This window comes from Oryzias latipes, chromosome 7 (genome assembly GCF_053564925.1).
Source record: "Oryzias latipes strain Hd-rR chromosome 7, Olatipes_Hd-rR_3.1".
NCBI lineage: Eukaryota > Metazoa > Chordata > Actinopteri > Beloniformes > Adrianichthyidae > Oryzias > Oryzias latipes.
The window spans coordinates 5,865,001-5,877,937 of NC_136243.1; the positions used below are offsets into that span (position 1 = coordinate 5,865,001).

General features: G+C 43.5%; 1 protein-coding gene across 1 annotated transcript in view; it reads right to left on the reverse strand.

The window, feature by feature from the left end:
- The window catches only part of LOC105353659 (lymphocyte antigen 75-like), a 9,636-nt gene extending 937 nt beyond the window's left edge, over positions 1-8,699 (reverse strand). Inside the window, exons 1-4 of the mRNA XM_011472942.3 lie at positions 8,372-8,699; positions 3,483-3,702; positions 2,443-2,775; positions 1-84 (exon numbers count right to left, since the gene is read on the reverse strand). The exon at positions 1-84 is cut by the window's left edge and continues 17 nt beyond it. Of these exons, the coding sequence (XP_011471244.1) occupies positions 1-84; positions 2,443-2,775; positions 3,483-3,702; positions 8,372-8,419 (685 nt within the window). The 5' untranslated portion in view covers positions 8,420-8,699. The remainder of the gene's footprint in view (positions 85-2,442; positions 2,776-3,482; positions 3,703-8,371) is intronic.
- Between the last annotated feature and the right edge of the window lie 4,238 nt (positions 8,700-12,937).

Sequence of the window (12,937 nt, forward strand, 5' to 3'; positions counted from 1 at the left end):
CAAACACAGTGGGGTCATTCAGATCCAGAGAGGAGTTTCCCACCATTTTCAGCCTCAATGTTTGTTTGAAAACCGGAAATACCTCTAAAAAAATAGATTGTGCTTGTTATTTCAAAACAGGCCAACAGTTTCTTGGAATATTTAATGTAACTCACTCCCTCCCTCCTACCTCATGGTAGCCTAAATGATTAGGCTACCATGTTGGTTGAGGCATGTTTTCCAATTGAGTAAAAAAACAAAGCTGTTATTTTGCCTTTACGCTACTGGTCCGGACGGGTTGAATGCGGCCCCCGAACCAAAATGAGTTTGACACCCCTGCTTTAGAGCAACCAACAACGCATGTCCAGAAAAACCAGCAGAACACGCAAACTCCACACAGAAAGAACCTAGCAGGGATTTGAACCAGGGGCTTATCGCTGTGGGGCGAGAGTGCTAACCACTGTTCCACTGCAATCCATAGATGTAAATCATGTCTGGAAATGCAACTTTTTCACAAGGGACCCCACCCATGGGACAACTATGAACATATTTACTTTACTATCAAGCTAATCAAAATTTTGGTGAGAAGTGAGCTAAAAGGTTGAAGGACTATAACCATCATAACCAGTTCAAAACGGCAGGGCGACTCCTAGTAACAATTTTAGCATGTCTGCATAGCAAAAGAGCAGCAAACACACAAGCTTCAGTTCTCCTTCTGTTATAATGTTAAGCTAATAAACCAGAGGGGGGGGCAATTATTTTGACCTGCAAGCCACATAGGGTTCTAAAATTGGATAGAAGGGCCAGACCACAAGCGGATGCATGGAGTGAGAAAGAAATAACATGGAATCTGGATGAAAATGTTTGGATTGAAAATTATATTTTTAAACAGAGCATTTTAGAGTTTTTATGTTAAAACTTTTGTTCTCAATTTATAGCCAATTGCACATCATGAAAACTTAGAGAAATGCTGCGTTCATGTGGTGTTTGAGTAACTGGAAGAATGAAAAACAACAAATCTTCCAACACCACATGGATGCTAGAGCGGAGTCCCCAAACATTTTCTTGTGAGGGCCACAATAATTATTTTCCTGTAACCCTTGTGCTATCCTAGGCACTTTGACATTGGGAGTTGGGTCATGTAGACCCACTAGACAGTGCTGTGAACCTTTTTTCTTCAATGATTTGTGATCTTCACTGGTGTTCATGGATTACATGAAATCTTTCCACCTTTATCCACCTTTGTCATGGTAGAGAGAACACGTCAATGGAAGGGTGGGGTCATCTAAGATAGATTCTCTAACCTTCATAAAAATTAGTTCCAGGATCTTAGAGTGAAAACAAAGATCTGATCGATCACATATTTCTGTAGATCTGAAGAGCTCCGCGTTTCTGTACAGGAGACACGGCACGGAGGAGATTGATTGACAAGGTCTTCAGCCAATCAGGACACAGAACAGAATGCACTGTTTAAAAAAAGCAGCATAAACGCTCTAAAAGAATGAGCTAAACCAGGAAAAGATAAACTGTGACGTAGAAAGGGAAGACTGTCTTCTTTTCTGTTTGACAGAGACTTAAGAGGGTTTCAGGTTGGAGCACAGACTGCAGAAGGAGGGAATAAAATGTCACGTTCCATACAGGTCTTTATCGTGTGGCCAGATAAAAATAAAAAACACGGGTCTCTGATATTGTTCAGTGGGCCGGGCCAAACATGGAGGCGGGCCAGATCCAGCCCGCGGGCCGTAGTTTGCAACCCCTGCAATAAACCAAACACTGTCTCATTTTAAATTCTCCTCAGACTCCAAAGCAGAATCGGTGCTGTGGAATTTTAATAAGTCCAAACATGTCCATAAACATTAAAAATACAGAAAGCCCTAAACTCAACTGGTTATTTTGTTGGAATTTGAACAAACAGGGTTTCACTGGCACGTCATAGTTTCAATAAACACCGGTCGTATTGACCAGTTTTAAGCCAAAAGAGCGGCAAACAAAGATGACTAAAATGAATCTTGCTTTTTAGATTTGTGATGGTTTCTTGTGAAAATATTCCAGTTCAAAAGCAAGAGGTGAACTAGAGAAAATGCACTGACTGAGGCTGGAAAAACAAGAAGAGGTTGATGCGAAATGGTTTGTTAGTACCAGTTGAGGAGATAAGACGTGTCGTGATGTTAAGAAATCTCTAGAAAATTTGTTAACAGACAAAAGTGGTTTAAAGCTAATTTAAAGGACATATTGTTTGTTTCAAGGGAGGAAAGAGATGAGGAAAGTGGAGAATTTATGTCACTGAGCTGCATTAGAATTCAACAGCAAAGTCTGTGTCATGTCTGCGTTGGAGCCCACCTATCTCATTTTCACTGGGAAATGGTAGTGATCTGACGTTAACCTACCGGTACCTGCTGAACACCTTTAATGCAGTGGGTTATCAGGTCTGTTTGTCCTGCATGTGTAAACACCATTGCTTACCCTCATAGCAAATGAATGGTCTCAGTTGTTCACATCTGGCATCTGCCCATTTTCCAGAGTTTCCAAAAAACACGAGGACACAAGCTGCTGTTTGATCATTAGGTTCAGTCTCACTCCAGTACTGAAAGGTGGTCGTACTCCCATTCGACCACGTCCAGCTAGTTTTAGCAAGACCGATCCAGACATCTTCTCCTGCAGGTTTAAGATCCATGATCTTCCGGTTTTCTGCAGAATTTCTCACACTAGCCAGATCAGTGTAATGCTCTCTGCAGTAGCTCTGCGCCACAGGCCACGTCATGAGAGTGTTGATGTGGACAAATGTCACATTTGACCCTGAAATCATATAGAAAGAATGAATTACACTTGCTATTGTGTGTGGCATTCTGTTTTGCTCTGATGTAGAAACAAAGGGAAAAATCAACATGTGGTTCTGTCACGCATTGCAGAAATCGACTGTTTATGCGTCTATTTTATTTTAAAAAATCTCTTTTTGTCATTTACATTTTTTTATAGTTTATTAGTTGTAGTAAATACAATAATAACAAGCCTTTTCAAAAATACAAATTATACTAACACAGTTGTTTCCTCCACGAATGATGGTGTCTAATTTAATTATCAGCAAAGGCCTCCACACATCTACAGATCAGAACAAACACCTGAAATATACAAGACCGTCTCCTGCAGTTATCTATTAGAAGAAGAAATGATGGTTTCATTCTCATACTAGCTGAAATAAAAAGTACTTTCGGAACCTCTTGCTGACACTGTCTGGGCCAGCTGCCTTACTCACCTTGACTTTTCTATAAGCCCCACTTTAGTCATATTTTGATCCATCATAAAAAAAGGTTCCCAGAGGTCTTTTAATTATAATTAAGCCTTTTTTTAACCAAAATATGAAAAACTGTGTTGTTTTCTAGGATGAGGTTTGTTCAGAAAGGCAGGAGAATTAGAAATTCACCTCTGTCGGTGCAGAAGTAGGCCGAACGACAGTAATATTTAAGGTCAAGAGCAGCGGTGTTCTTCATTGAGCATAACCTCACCTCTCACATCAGAGCACATTGGTTTTATTAACCAATCACAAGGAGCATCGTTCCACAGTCCGTTGGCATACATGTACACACACTGTACGTTGTTCCAGCCACTGATGGGTTCACCAGGATACCAGTATCTGTAGTTAGCTCCATCTTGTTTGAAGAAATCTTTGTCTGTCATCGACCACTGCCAAGTGCCTCCATCATAATATAAGCCAATCCAAGGTACCTAAGAACAAGGACGTCACATTATTAAATCCCTGATTAAGGGATTTATTTATTTTCCCCATGGTCCCAGTATTTCAATGTATCCTCTGTTTAAACCTTGGAGTCAAACAATTTGTGCCACAACAATAGTGGTTTGACAAGTTTGAAATGTAGTTAGTTTAATTCTGTAAATAATGTTTGACCAGGTTTATTACCCACAAAATAGAGACAGGAGGGGAATTTGAACAAAAGGTTGTGAGTGTGGCAGCAGAAATTTGAGGGAACCCAAATTCTGCAAAAGATTGGAATTCTCTGTAAATTTAAATAGATTGAAAGCTACGAGATTAAAATCCCATGACGTAAAATGTTGATCAACCACAGAGCATGCATGTATGGGGTGCAAATATCATTTCATTTTCAATATTTCAAAAGCATTTTTTCACCTTTTAATTCATGCATTTACAAATGTAACATTTACTAACTAAAAATTTGGTTAAAATGTTCAGTTTGCAAATTATATATTTAGATCTAAATATTTATTTTCCACACTAAACATTTAAGCTTTGTGACTAAATATTAGTATATTAAATATTAATGTTAATTATTAAGTCCAAATTAATTAAATATATAGTTATAATAAATATTTAACTTTAAATGAAATATTTAGCTTGCTAACGTAAATATGTAGTAACTTGTTTATTTCCTCATAAAACAGGCTAAATTACCAAAAATGTTGCTGATAATATTTGACTGTACAGCTTTATGTACAGCACGACATAAATATGACAAAGAGGCATTTTATACAAAAAGGACCAGACATTTGTTACAAGCCAAAAATGTGTAAGAATTTAGCCTTAATCCTGTAGTGGGTCGACAAGTACGGGTGCTGTGGGTTTTTGGGTTGTCTGGCCTCGTGGAGGTTTGTAGTCGCATCTTCAGGGGAGCCCAGGTGTGTGCCTCACCTGGAGTCTTGCTGTTCCCTTGAGCCACCTCAAGGGATGTCAAGAAAACGGAACATACCATTGTCATGTGTGTAAGGTTAATGTAAGTTGCTCTCACTGATGACGTACGTATTTATCCCGTTCTCATTGCTCTGAAATTGATGCATAGATGGACTGGAAACAGAACTCCTGCCTAATCCTTGCGTTGCGGTGTAGAGGGATGGACGTGGAACGTTGACATGACGGAAGCAATTTAAACATTCTCATTGATGTTCTATTTATCTGTTTTTTTGTATCAATGCACCTTAATATTTAGGGTGTACCCTGCCTTCACCCAACAGTGGCCATCTTAGGCTCAAGCAGCACTAAAAGAGATGCAGCAGGTCAAGAAAATGGAGGAATCTTGGTGTTAATAATAATAATGGATTGGATTTATCTGCGCTTTTCCAGACGCTCAAAGTGCTTACATTGTGTCCATTATTCATTCATACTTGGTGATGGTAAGCTACGGTTGCAGCCACAGCTGCCCTGGGGCAGACTGACAGAGGCGTGGCTGCCAGTTCACGCCTACGGCCCCTCTGACCATCACCGGCGCATTCATGCACATCCACAGACCAGTGGAGCCACACTGGAGGCAGCGAGGGTGAAGTGTCTTGCCCAAGGACACAACGACATTGGATGGTGGGAGCGGGGAATCGAACCGCCAACCCTTCGATCATTGGACGAACCGCTCAACCGCCTGGGCCACTGGATTATTGTAGTTCTAATTTAGGGTATTTTAAATTCTTTTATAGTGTACTGTGACTGAAACGCTGTGATTAGGTCATGCTTTTTTCAGAAACGAACTTTTAAATTGTCGTCCGTGTCTTTGTGTTGTCCAGACTAAATTATTGCAGCTGTTTTTATGCTGGCTTACCCAAAGCTTCAATAGCCAGACTGCAGCTGGTCTAAATAAGTTTGACCACATAACATCGATTTTGGTCTGTTTAAACTGGCTGCCAGTGGAATACTTGCTTTTTATGAAAATCCTGGTCCTGACTTTTAAGTCCCTGGTAGGTATGGCACCTTCTTACCTCTCCAGTCTGCTTTTAAGATTCTCCCCCTTAAAGTCCTTATGCTCCGCCGACCAGTTTGTGTTAATGGTTCCCAGAACCAAAGGTAAGTTTTGGGGGGATGGTGCGTTTGCTCTGTTGGCTCCTAAACTATGGAATCAGTTGCCACGACAATTAGAGAGGTCACCCTCTTGAAGAGTTTTAAAAAAGAATTGTTCCTCCATCTCAACACTTCAGAATGAGACTAGCCCTGTTATTATGCTGGTTTGAATATCTTTTAAATTGATTGTATGTTTTATATTTTATTTCCGCTATTTCTGTTTTTCTATTCATGTCTCTTCAGTGTTTGAAATTGGTGTTATGCTTTTTATTTTATTCTATTTTATGTCTCTACAATGCTTTAGTTTAAAGTGCCTCGGATAGCACAAGGGTTTATTCTTTTATGTTTTGTTCTCTACAGGACTTTGGCTCACTAAAAACTGCCAGCTGGTTCTCTCCTCTCTCTGCTCTGGTCAGATATAGAAAGAGAGGATGTGGATGTAACGGAAACCTTCAGATACCTAAAGATGGTCCAAGCTGTCTGCTGGACTCAAGGCTGCTGCACAGGAAAACGATGAGCAGGTTTAAGGACATAGACAGAATGCAGATGTGTTACAGAGAAAATACATCCCGTCTTTCATTTTCTTCTTGGACACTTTTTACTTGCTTCTTTAAGAAAATGAAAGACAGGATGCTAAGTGAGTAGCGGGCGGTGCAGTAAAGAGTTTGAATGCGGCTATTTAAACAACACTACACATTTGCTTTGCATGCAAATTGGATGAGGTTCCATTTTATTTGTTATTCTTGTTTTTTTTAACATGTATACCTTCCATGTTTTCTAATTCTTCTTTTCATGTAGTTGTTCCCTCCATCCATCCATCCATCCATCCATCCATCCATCCATCCATCCATCCAGCCATCCATAATTTGGATGGCTGGATGGATCCCAATATAGAGAGCAATCATGCAATATTTGAGCGCACAACAAATCTACATTGTATTCTACCAGAAAGAACCTGTATACCCCTTGTGCTATCTTAGATGACCCCCCACCCTTACATTGACGTGTTCTCCCTACCATGACAAAGGTGGATAAAGGTGGAAAGATTTCATGTAATCCATGGACACCAGTGAAGATCACAAATCATTGAAGAAAAAAGGTTCAGAGCACTGTCTAGTGGGTCTAGATCAGTGTTTTTCAACCAGTGTGCCGCGGCACACTAGTGTGCCGTGGGAGATGGTCAAGTGTGCCATGGGAAATTGCCCTCAGTAACTGATCTAAAAGCAATTACCATCTCCAGGAAATCAGCTCTGTGTTCATCCAAACAGGCCCTGATAAAAAACTGAGGAGTTAGGAATATAAAAGATCTTAAAATTACCTTTTTTCTTTGTGTTTATTTAATTCTATTAAAGACATTTTGATAAGAATGACGGTACAGCGATTTACCTGCAGCTATGACAGTTTGCGGAAAAGTCCCGCCCCTTTAACTGTCTCCGCCAATCATTCTTGAAGGCTTAATCACATGTCATCAGTCTGACCAATCAGAAGTGCTTAAAGTCTTCACTTCCTTGTTCTTAATTCTGCTGATAAAGTCGCTAAGTTCTAACAAAAATACCAGCTAAAGCTCGTCTTTAGCGGTGTAGCTTTCCACAGAATCCGGTGTCAGACAGTGAAACAAGTGGACAATACAATGAAGCTCAGAGACGCGAGTCTTTCTGCAATTTTTCGGCAGTTTTCACACTACATCTCCCATGATGCATTGGCTTAAAGGGCCAGTGTCCCAGCGCACAATGAGTTGTCCTTGTGAAACGTCTTGAATTGAAACCACAACAAACAAACAGTTTCTAAATTTTCTTATTTAACTTTAATTTCATCTCTTAGAAAAAAACAGCCGCAACTTCCTGCTTTTTCGGCCGCAATTATCACAAAAATGCACGTGAGATTGCGGGGGGGGGGGGGGGCTGTCGATCAATACAGACCATGAATTTCTGCTTTTTTTTTTTTTTTTTGGATGCTGGTGTGCCGCAGGATTTTTGTCGAGGTTAAAATGAGCCATGGCTCAAAAAAGGTTGAAAAACACTGGTCTAGATGACCCAACTCCCTATGTTAAAGTGCCTAGGATAGCACAAGGGTTACATTTTTTCGGTCCTGGCTTCAACACTCTATACAACATAATTTTAGAAGAAGAGGTGGTCATGAGGGGAGTTTCTATGTCCTGACTGGCTGCAATTAGTTCAAACCACACAAATGAAGATTCACAGCAGGGAGGTTTGCAAAAAGAAAAAAAGAAAAAAAGACAGAAAAGAAAACTTCAATTCAACTGCCTAGTAAAAAAAATTGGGTCAAATGCTTTTGATTGATCCTTTTTTTCTTTGGAACTTTTTATTTTTTTTCCTTTTCTGAGCTCCATTTCTAATGCTTTATTAGCTCACCTGTTTCCATTTGCATCATTACCTACACTGACTTGTACCACTAGTTTCTACTCATAATTAAAATGTCAGTACAGGGAATAAGTATAAAAAGATCAATTAATAAAAACTATAGCTGTATATCAAAAATAGTACAACATAAACCAACAACATTTCTTTGGCCATTGGTTTTGGTAACCATGACAGATACACCTTAGAAACAAAGGTTTGTGAAGCTCTTTAACCTTACCAGGGTAGTTGGAAGTCCCATGTTCATCAGGATGTTCACATCATCCATGTTGTCCACAGTTGCTAGGTCAGTGAATTTCTCTCTGCAGTAACTCTGAGCTTCAGTCCAGTTCTTTGGGTCGTAAATGACATGGTACCGGCGTGCGGGGCGTGAGGAAACCGCACTCAGAGCTGCCAAAGACACGCAGGAACATGACAATCACAAGGATAATGACAAATATATGCACATGAAAGACTTGCCTGAAGCAGCAAAGATGAGCAGAACCTTTTCCATCATCGTACGTTCTTCTCATTCAGTCTGATACTGCCGATGTTTGTGTCTGGGTTTTATCCCTAACATGCAAAATGTCAAAACCATTTGAATTTTAGGCAACAGATGTTTATTCTGAAACCCAAGTCATTAAAAAAACAACTCAAGGCAGTTTTAAATCCCAAATGATGCATTTGACTCCAATGCATCTCTCAAGGGTGGAGATTCATGAGGTTTAAGGTTCTTTGAATTTTTAAAAGAAACATCAGGTTACCCTATGTCAGGCCTTTTTTATTTTTACTAAACGACTGCATGGAGTCTGCCCTAATTTCCCCCAAAGGAGCGCCATTGTTAACAAAACACTGCCACTCAGAGCAGGCAGAGTCCGGAGAATCACACAGACCTCATAAAAGTAAAAAAGAAAAACGCAATCCAAACAAACAACACCATCAAGGCAATCACATCAGGACAATTTGTGGACAGTGGAAGAGGTCTCTGACTTATGAGTAAGGTTTAAGTCTACCAGAGCTTAGGAGAACAGACAGAACAGTGTCAGGAGGAGTCTATTCAGAGGCCTCAAAACAACCCAACACAGACTACAGGACAATGGTGTGAGGATGACTCTGGTGGTTAAAAAGGCAGAGCTGAGGACCGAATGGTGGAAGTTGAAAAATGGCCTGTGTGGCTTTTAGGAATAAGTTAAAACAGACTTTAGGAGAGCTGAGAGCTGTTCCTTGGGTGCTGGCTTCCTGGGCCCTCTCTCCACACAGGGAGAGGGATCCCTGAGTTCTCTAGCAAGACCGTGAGCCGAAGATCCCATCACATCTGAGCCTGGGGGATGTCCATGTCCCTGTGGTGCAGGTTCTGGTCCTTGCCCTCGAGTGCTAGGCCTCTCCAAAAGTCCAACAGTGGGAGAGCCTGGTCGGGGAATTTTTACAATGCTCTTCGGGGACCCCCCCACCTTGAAGGCATCCTCCTTCTGGGTGGCGGGTGGGTGGCCCCTACCTTGCTCTTTCTTGGACCTCCTGTATGGTGGGCGGGTGGTTGCCCACAGCGTGGTGCGGGTCTCCCTTGAGTGGCCCTGGCTTATGGCTGGGGTTGAGGGATGCCCAGAACTCCCTGGAGGTGGTGCGCTGCTTGTCTGGCATTGGGGGGGGATCTCTCCGGGGGCAGGGCCCCATGCTGTGTCCCCTAGCGCAGCAGGAGGGGGTATTCCTTTAGCTGGGCTGTAGCTTACACTCTTTGTGCTCCTGTACCCCTCTGCTCTCTGGCGTTAAGGGGGCCTCTTTGGTGGTCCTGTTAGTCTGGTTAGCTGACGTGATCACCTGCCGGGCCGATTTCCACTATCTGCGGGTGTTGGGGGACCCTGGGGTGGGGATGACCGGGATCTCTACCTCTTTTTACATTCCTTCATCCACCTCAGTAGAACACAAACACTCACCTGAGTACAGGTGTCAGTGTTATGGGGGTGGTTGATGGTGAAAGGCAGTAAGAAGTTTGGAGATGGGATGAAAAGATGAAATTGAATTATTGCAGATTAGAGGGATGATCTGGGTGAGAACACACGAGCCACCAAAGAGGAACAGGGTATTTTTGGCCACAAAAACAGTTTATTAATCTTAAAACCTGACTGGCCAATGAGATGATAAAAACTAAAATACATAAAACCGCTCTAAAAATTTTAAAATACAATAAGATGCAGAAACAGTGTAAAAACGACTAAAAAGCAATACTAAAAGTCCGGGGGACAGTCGACAAAAGCAGCTTTGGGAGACAGCAGATCCGGAATCCAGGGGACGTCCTCCACCTGCCAGACTTGACCCATGATGTCCTTCCTCCATGATCAGGGAAGTCCTCGGGTCACACGCACCAGGACCTGCAGGCAAACACATCTGCCAGCACCAGAAGCAACCACGGTTGCCTTAGGCCAGGGGTCGGCAACCCATGGCTCCGGAGCCACATGTGGCTCTTTCATCCATCTCTTGCGGCTCCCTGTGACTTTGGAAAATAATGAGTATTTTATAATAATTAAATTTAATTTTAGTTTGTTCATTTTTCATGGCATTTCAAAGGCGCTGCTGGCTCCGCACGAAGCGCGAGCCACGTAAAAAACAGCTTCCTAAATGAGCTCGTATTTATCGGGCGAGACCTGCAGAGCTGATAGCAGGGAGAGGCACGCGGGGCGGCTTCAATAAACACTCCGATCTTCTGCCGGGAACTTGACGTACCGCGGGGCAGAGACCAACTCACTGATGACAGACTGAGAGTTCGCGCCAGTGTTGCCAGATAGAGTCACAGTTTTCCAGCCCAAAAGTCATCTGAAAACCGCCAGACCCAGCCAAAAACCGCCCAGCACAAGTTTTGATTATGTTTTTTTCCCGTACTGGACTGATAAAATAAAAAAAAATCCTAAATAAAAGATAGTTCAGACTAATAATAAAATGTGTACAATATTGAATATTTCTTCAGCGGGCCGCCTTCTTCCATTCATTTTCTTAACCCGCTCTATCCCCGCTATAACCTGCATCCTACTCTTCCATCCTTGTGCGGCGCTGGAGCGCCCCGACTACCGTATTTTGCGCTCTCTGTGTAGGACACACCGGGAGCGCGGGGGAAACCAACTCTCAGCTGCAGAGGATGTGAACAGGTGAACAGGTAGAGAGGAAAAGCAGGTAAAGAGGGGGGAGAGGGGCTTTGGCTTCAAACTCTGTCAGAGAGATGCAAACACGGGCGTCAGATTGAGACGCAGCTTTCCCTGCGGGAGTTGAAGCAGAGACTTTCTCTGGGATGATTTTATAAACTCAAACATGGAAACATGATTACCAAGTAGAACTCTTCAAAATAATAAACCTGATCTCTCCACATTCTCAGTGTCTACCATGCATTGATAAACACATCGCTCCATGCAGCCATCAGACCAGAACCAGTAGCTCCTCCCAACGCGGCCGCAGTATCATCTTTTAAAGAACACAATGTGAATTTGCAGCGACGTATGCTTCAGACGATGTCCGATTGGCCAATCTACATGTCAATCAAGTCCCGTACTTCTCAGTGAGGATTTTGATTGGCTGGTGGATTTTAAAGAAGTACTTTTTTTTTAAAATCTTTTCTGGCCCGCGATCTACACTCATGTCATTGAAGGTCGACCGGTAGATCGCGATCGACGTAATGAGCACCTTTGAATAATATATACATGCATAATATATATAATGGTGTCAAAACGGGTTGTGGCTCCGAGTGCTTTCTTTTTTATTAGGGGCGGTCGCAAATGGCTCTTTGAATAAAAAAGGTTGCCGACCCCTGCCTTAGGCCATCCTGAGGAGTGTGGCTACGCTTTCCCATACTTACAGGCCAGGCAGAGTTCCCCTCTGCCTCTGCGCGTATTCAGCCTCACTAACTCCTCCCCGTGTCATGTCGCTTCTGGCTGGCCTTCCGGCACGCTGGGACTCCTGCATGGAAACACACAAGCGGCAGCATCAAAGGTACTCCAACATCCAGGCTGGACCCAGCCTTCTTGTGCGTTTCTACCAGTCTGCTGAGTCACGTCGGGATACTTACAACACCGGCAGGGTCCCTGCCCTGCCCCCGCGTGTTGACGGCATGGCAGAACTGGCGGTCCCAGCGGTCCAATTGCCCCTGGTGCGTGCGCCCTCCTCACTCCATTGGTGCATCTGATGAGTGGTCTGGCGGTCCAAATGCGTCCCCTGTGCATACAGGCCCGGTGGTTCCCGGCGTGTATGCCATGCTCCCAGGGTGCGCAGAGCCAAGCGCCCCTGGGGTATGCGCCTTCCTGGCCGGGCAGGAACTTTTCCCAGAGTCCGCTACATTCTGGAGCGCGCGTCTGCTTCTCTCCTGGGGAGTGGGAGTGCTTCCAGACTCCAGTTGGCTCATCCGTGCTCCAGTTCCTGACCGTTTACCTCGCCTTCGCTCCTGCTCCTACACCTGGCTGTGGATCCTGCCTCTGGCTCATCTCTGGCTCGTCTCTGCTCTGTACCTGACCGTGTACCTCGTCTCTGCTCCTGCTCCTACACCTGGCTGTGGATCCTGCCTCTGGCTCATCTCTGGCTCGTCTCTGCTCTGTACCTGACCGAGTACCTCGCCTCTGCTCCTGCTCCTACACCTGGCTGTGGTTCCTGTCTCCGGCTCGACTCGCGCCCTTGACTGTCCCCACAACCACAGCTGGATGAAGCTCGTCTGCTGGACTTTTATATATGTAGTTGTAGATTTAGATAAGTTAATTCTTCTCTATGAGTTCTGGTAAATCGCCTGTCCGTCCTGGGGGAGGATCCCTCCTTCATGTGGGCACCCCTGAGGTTT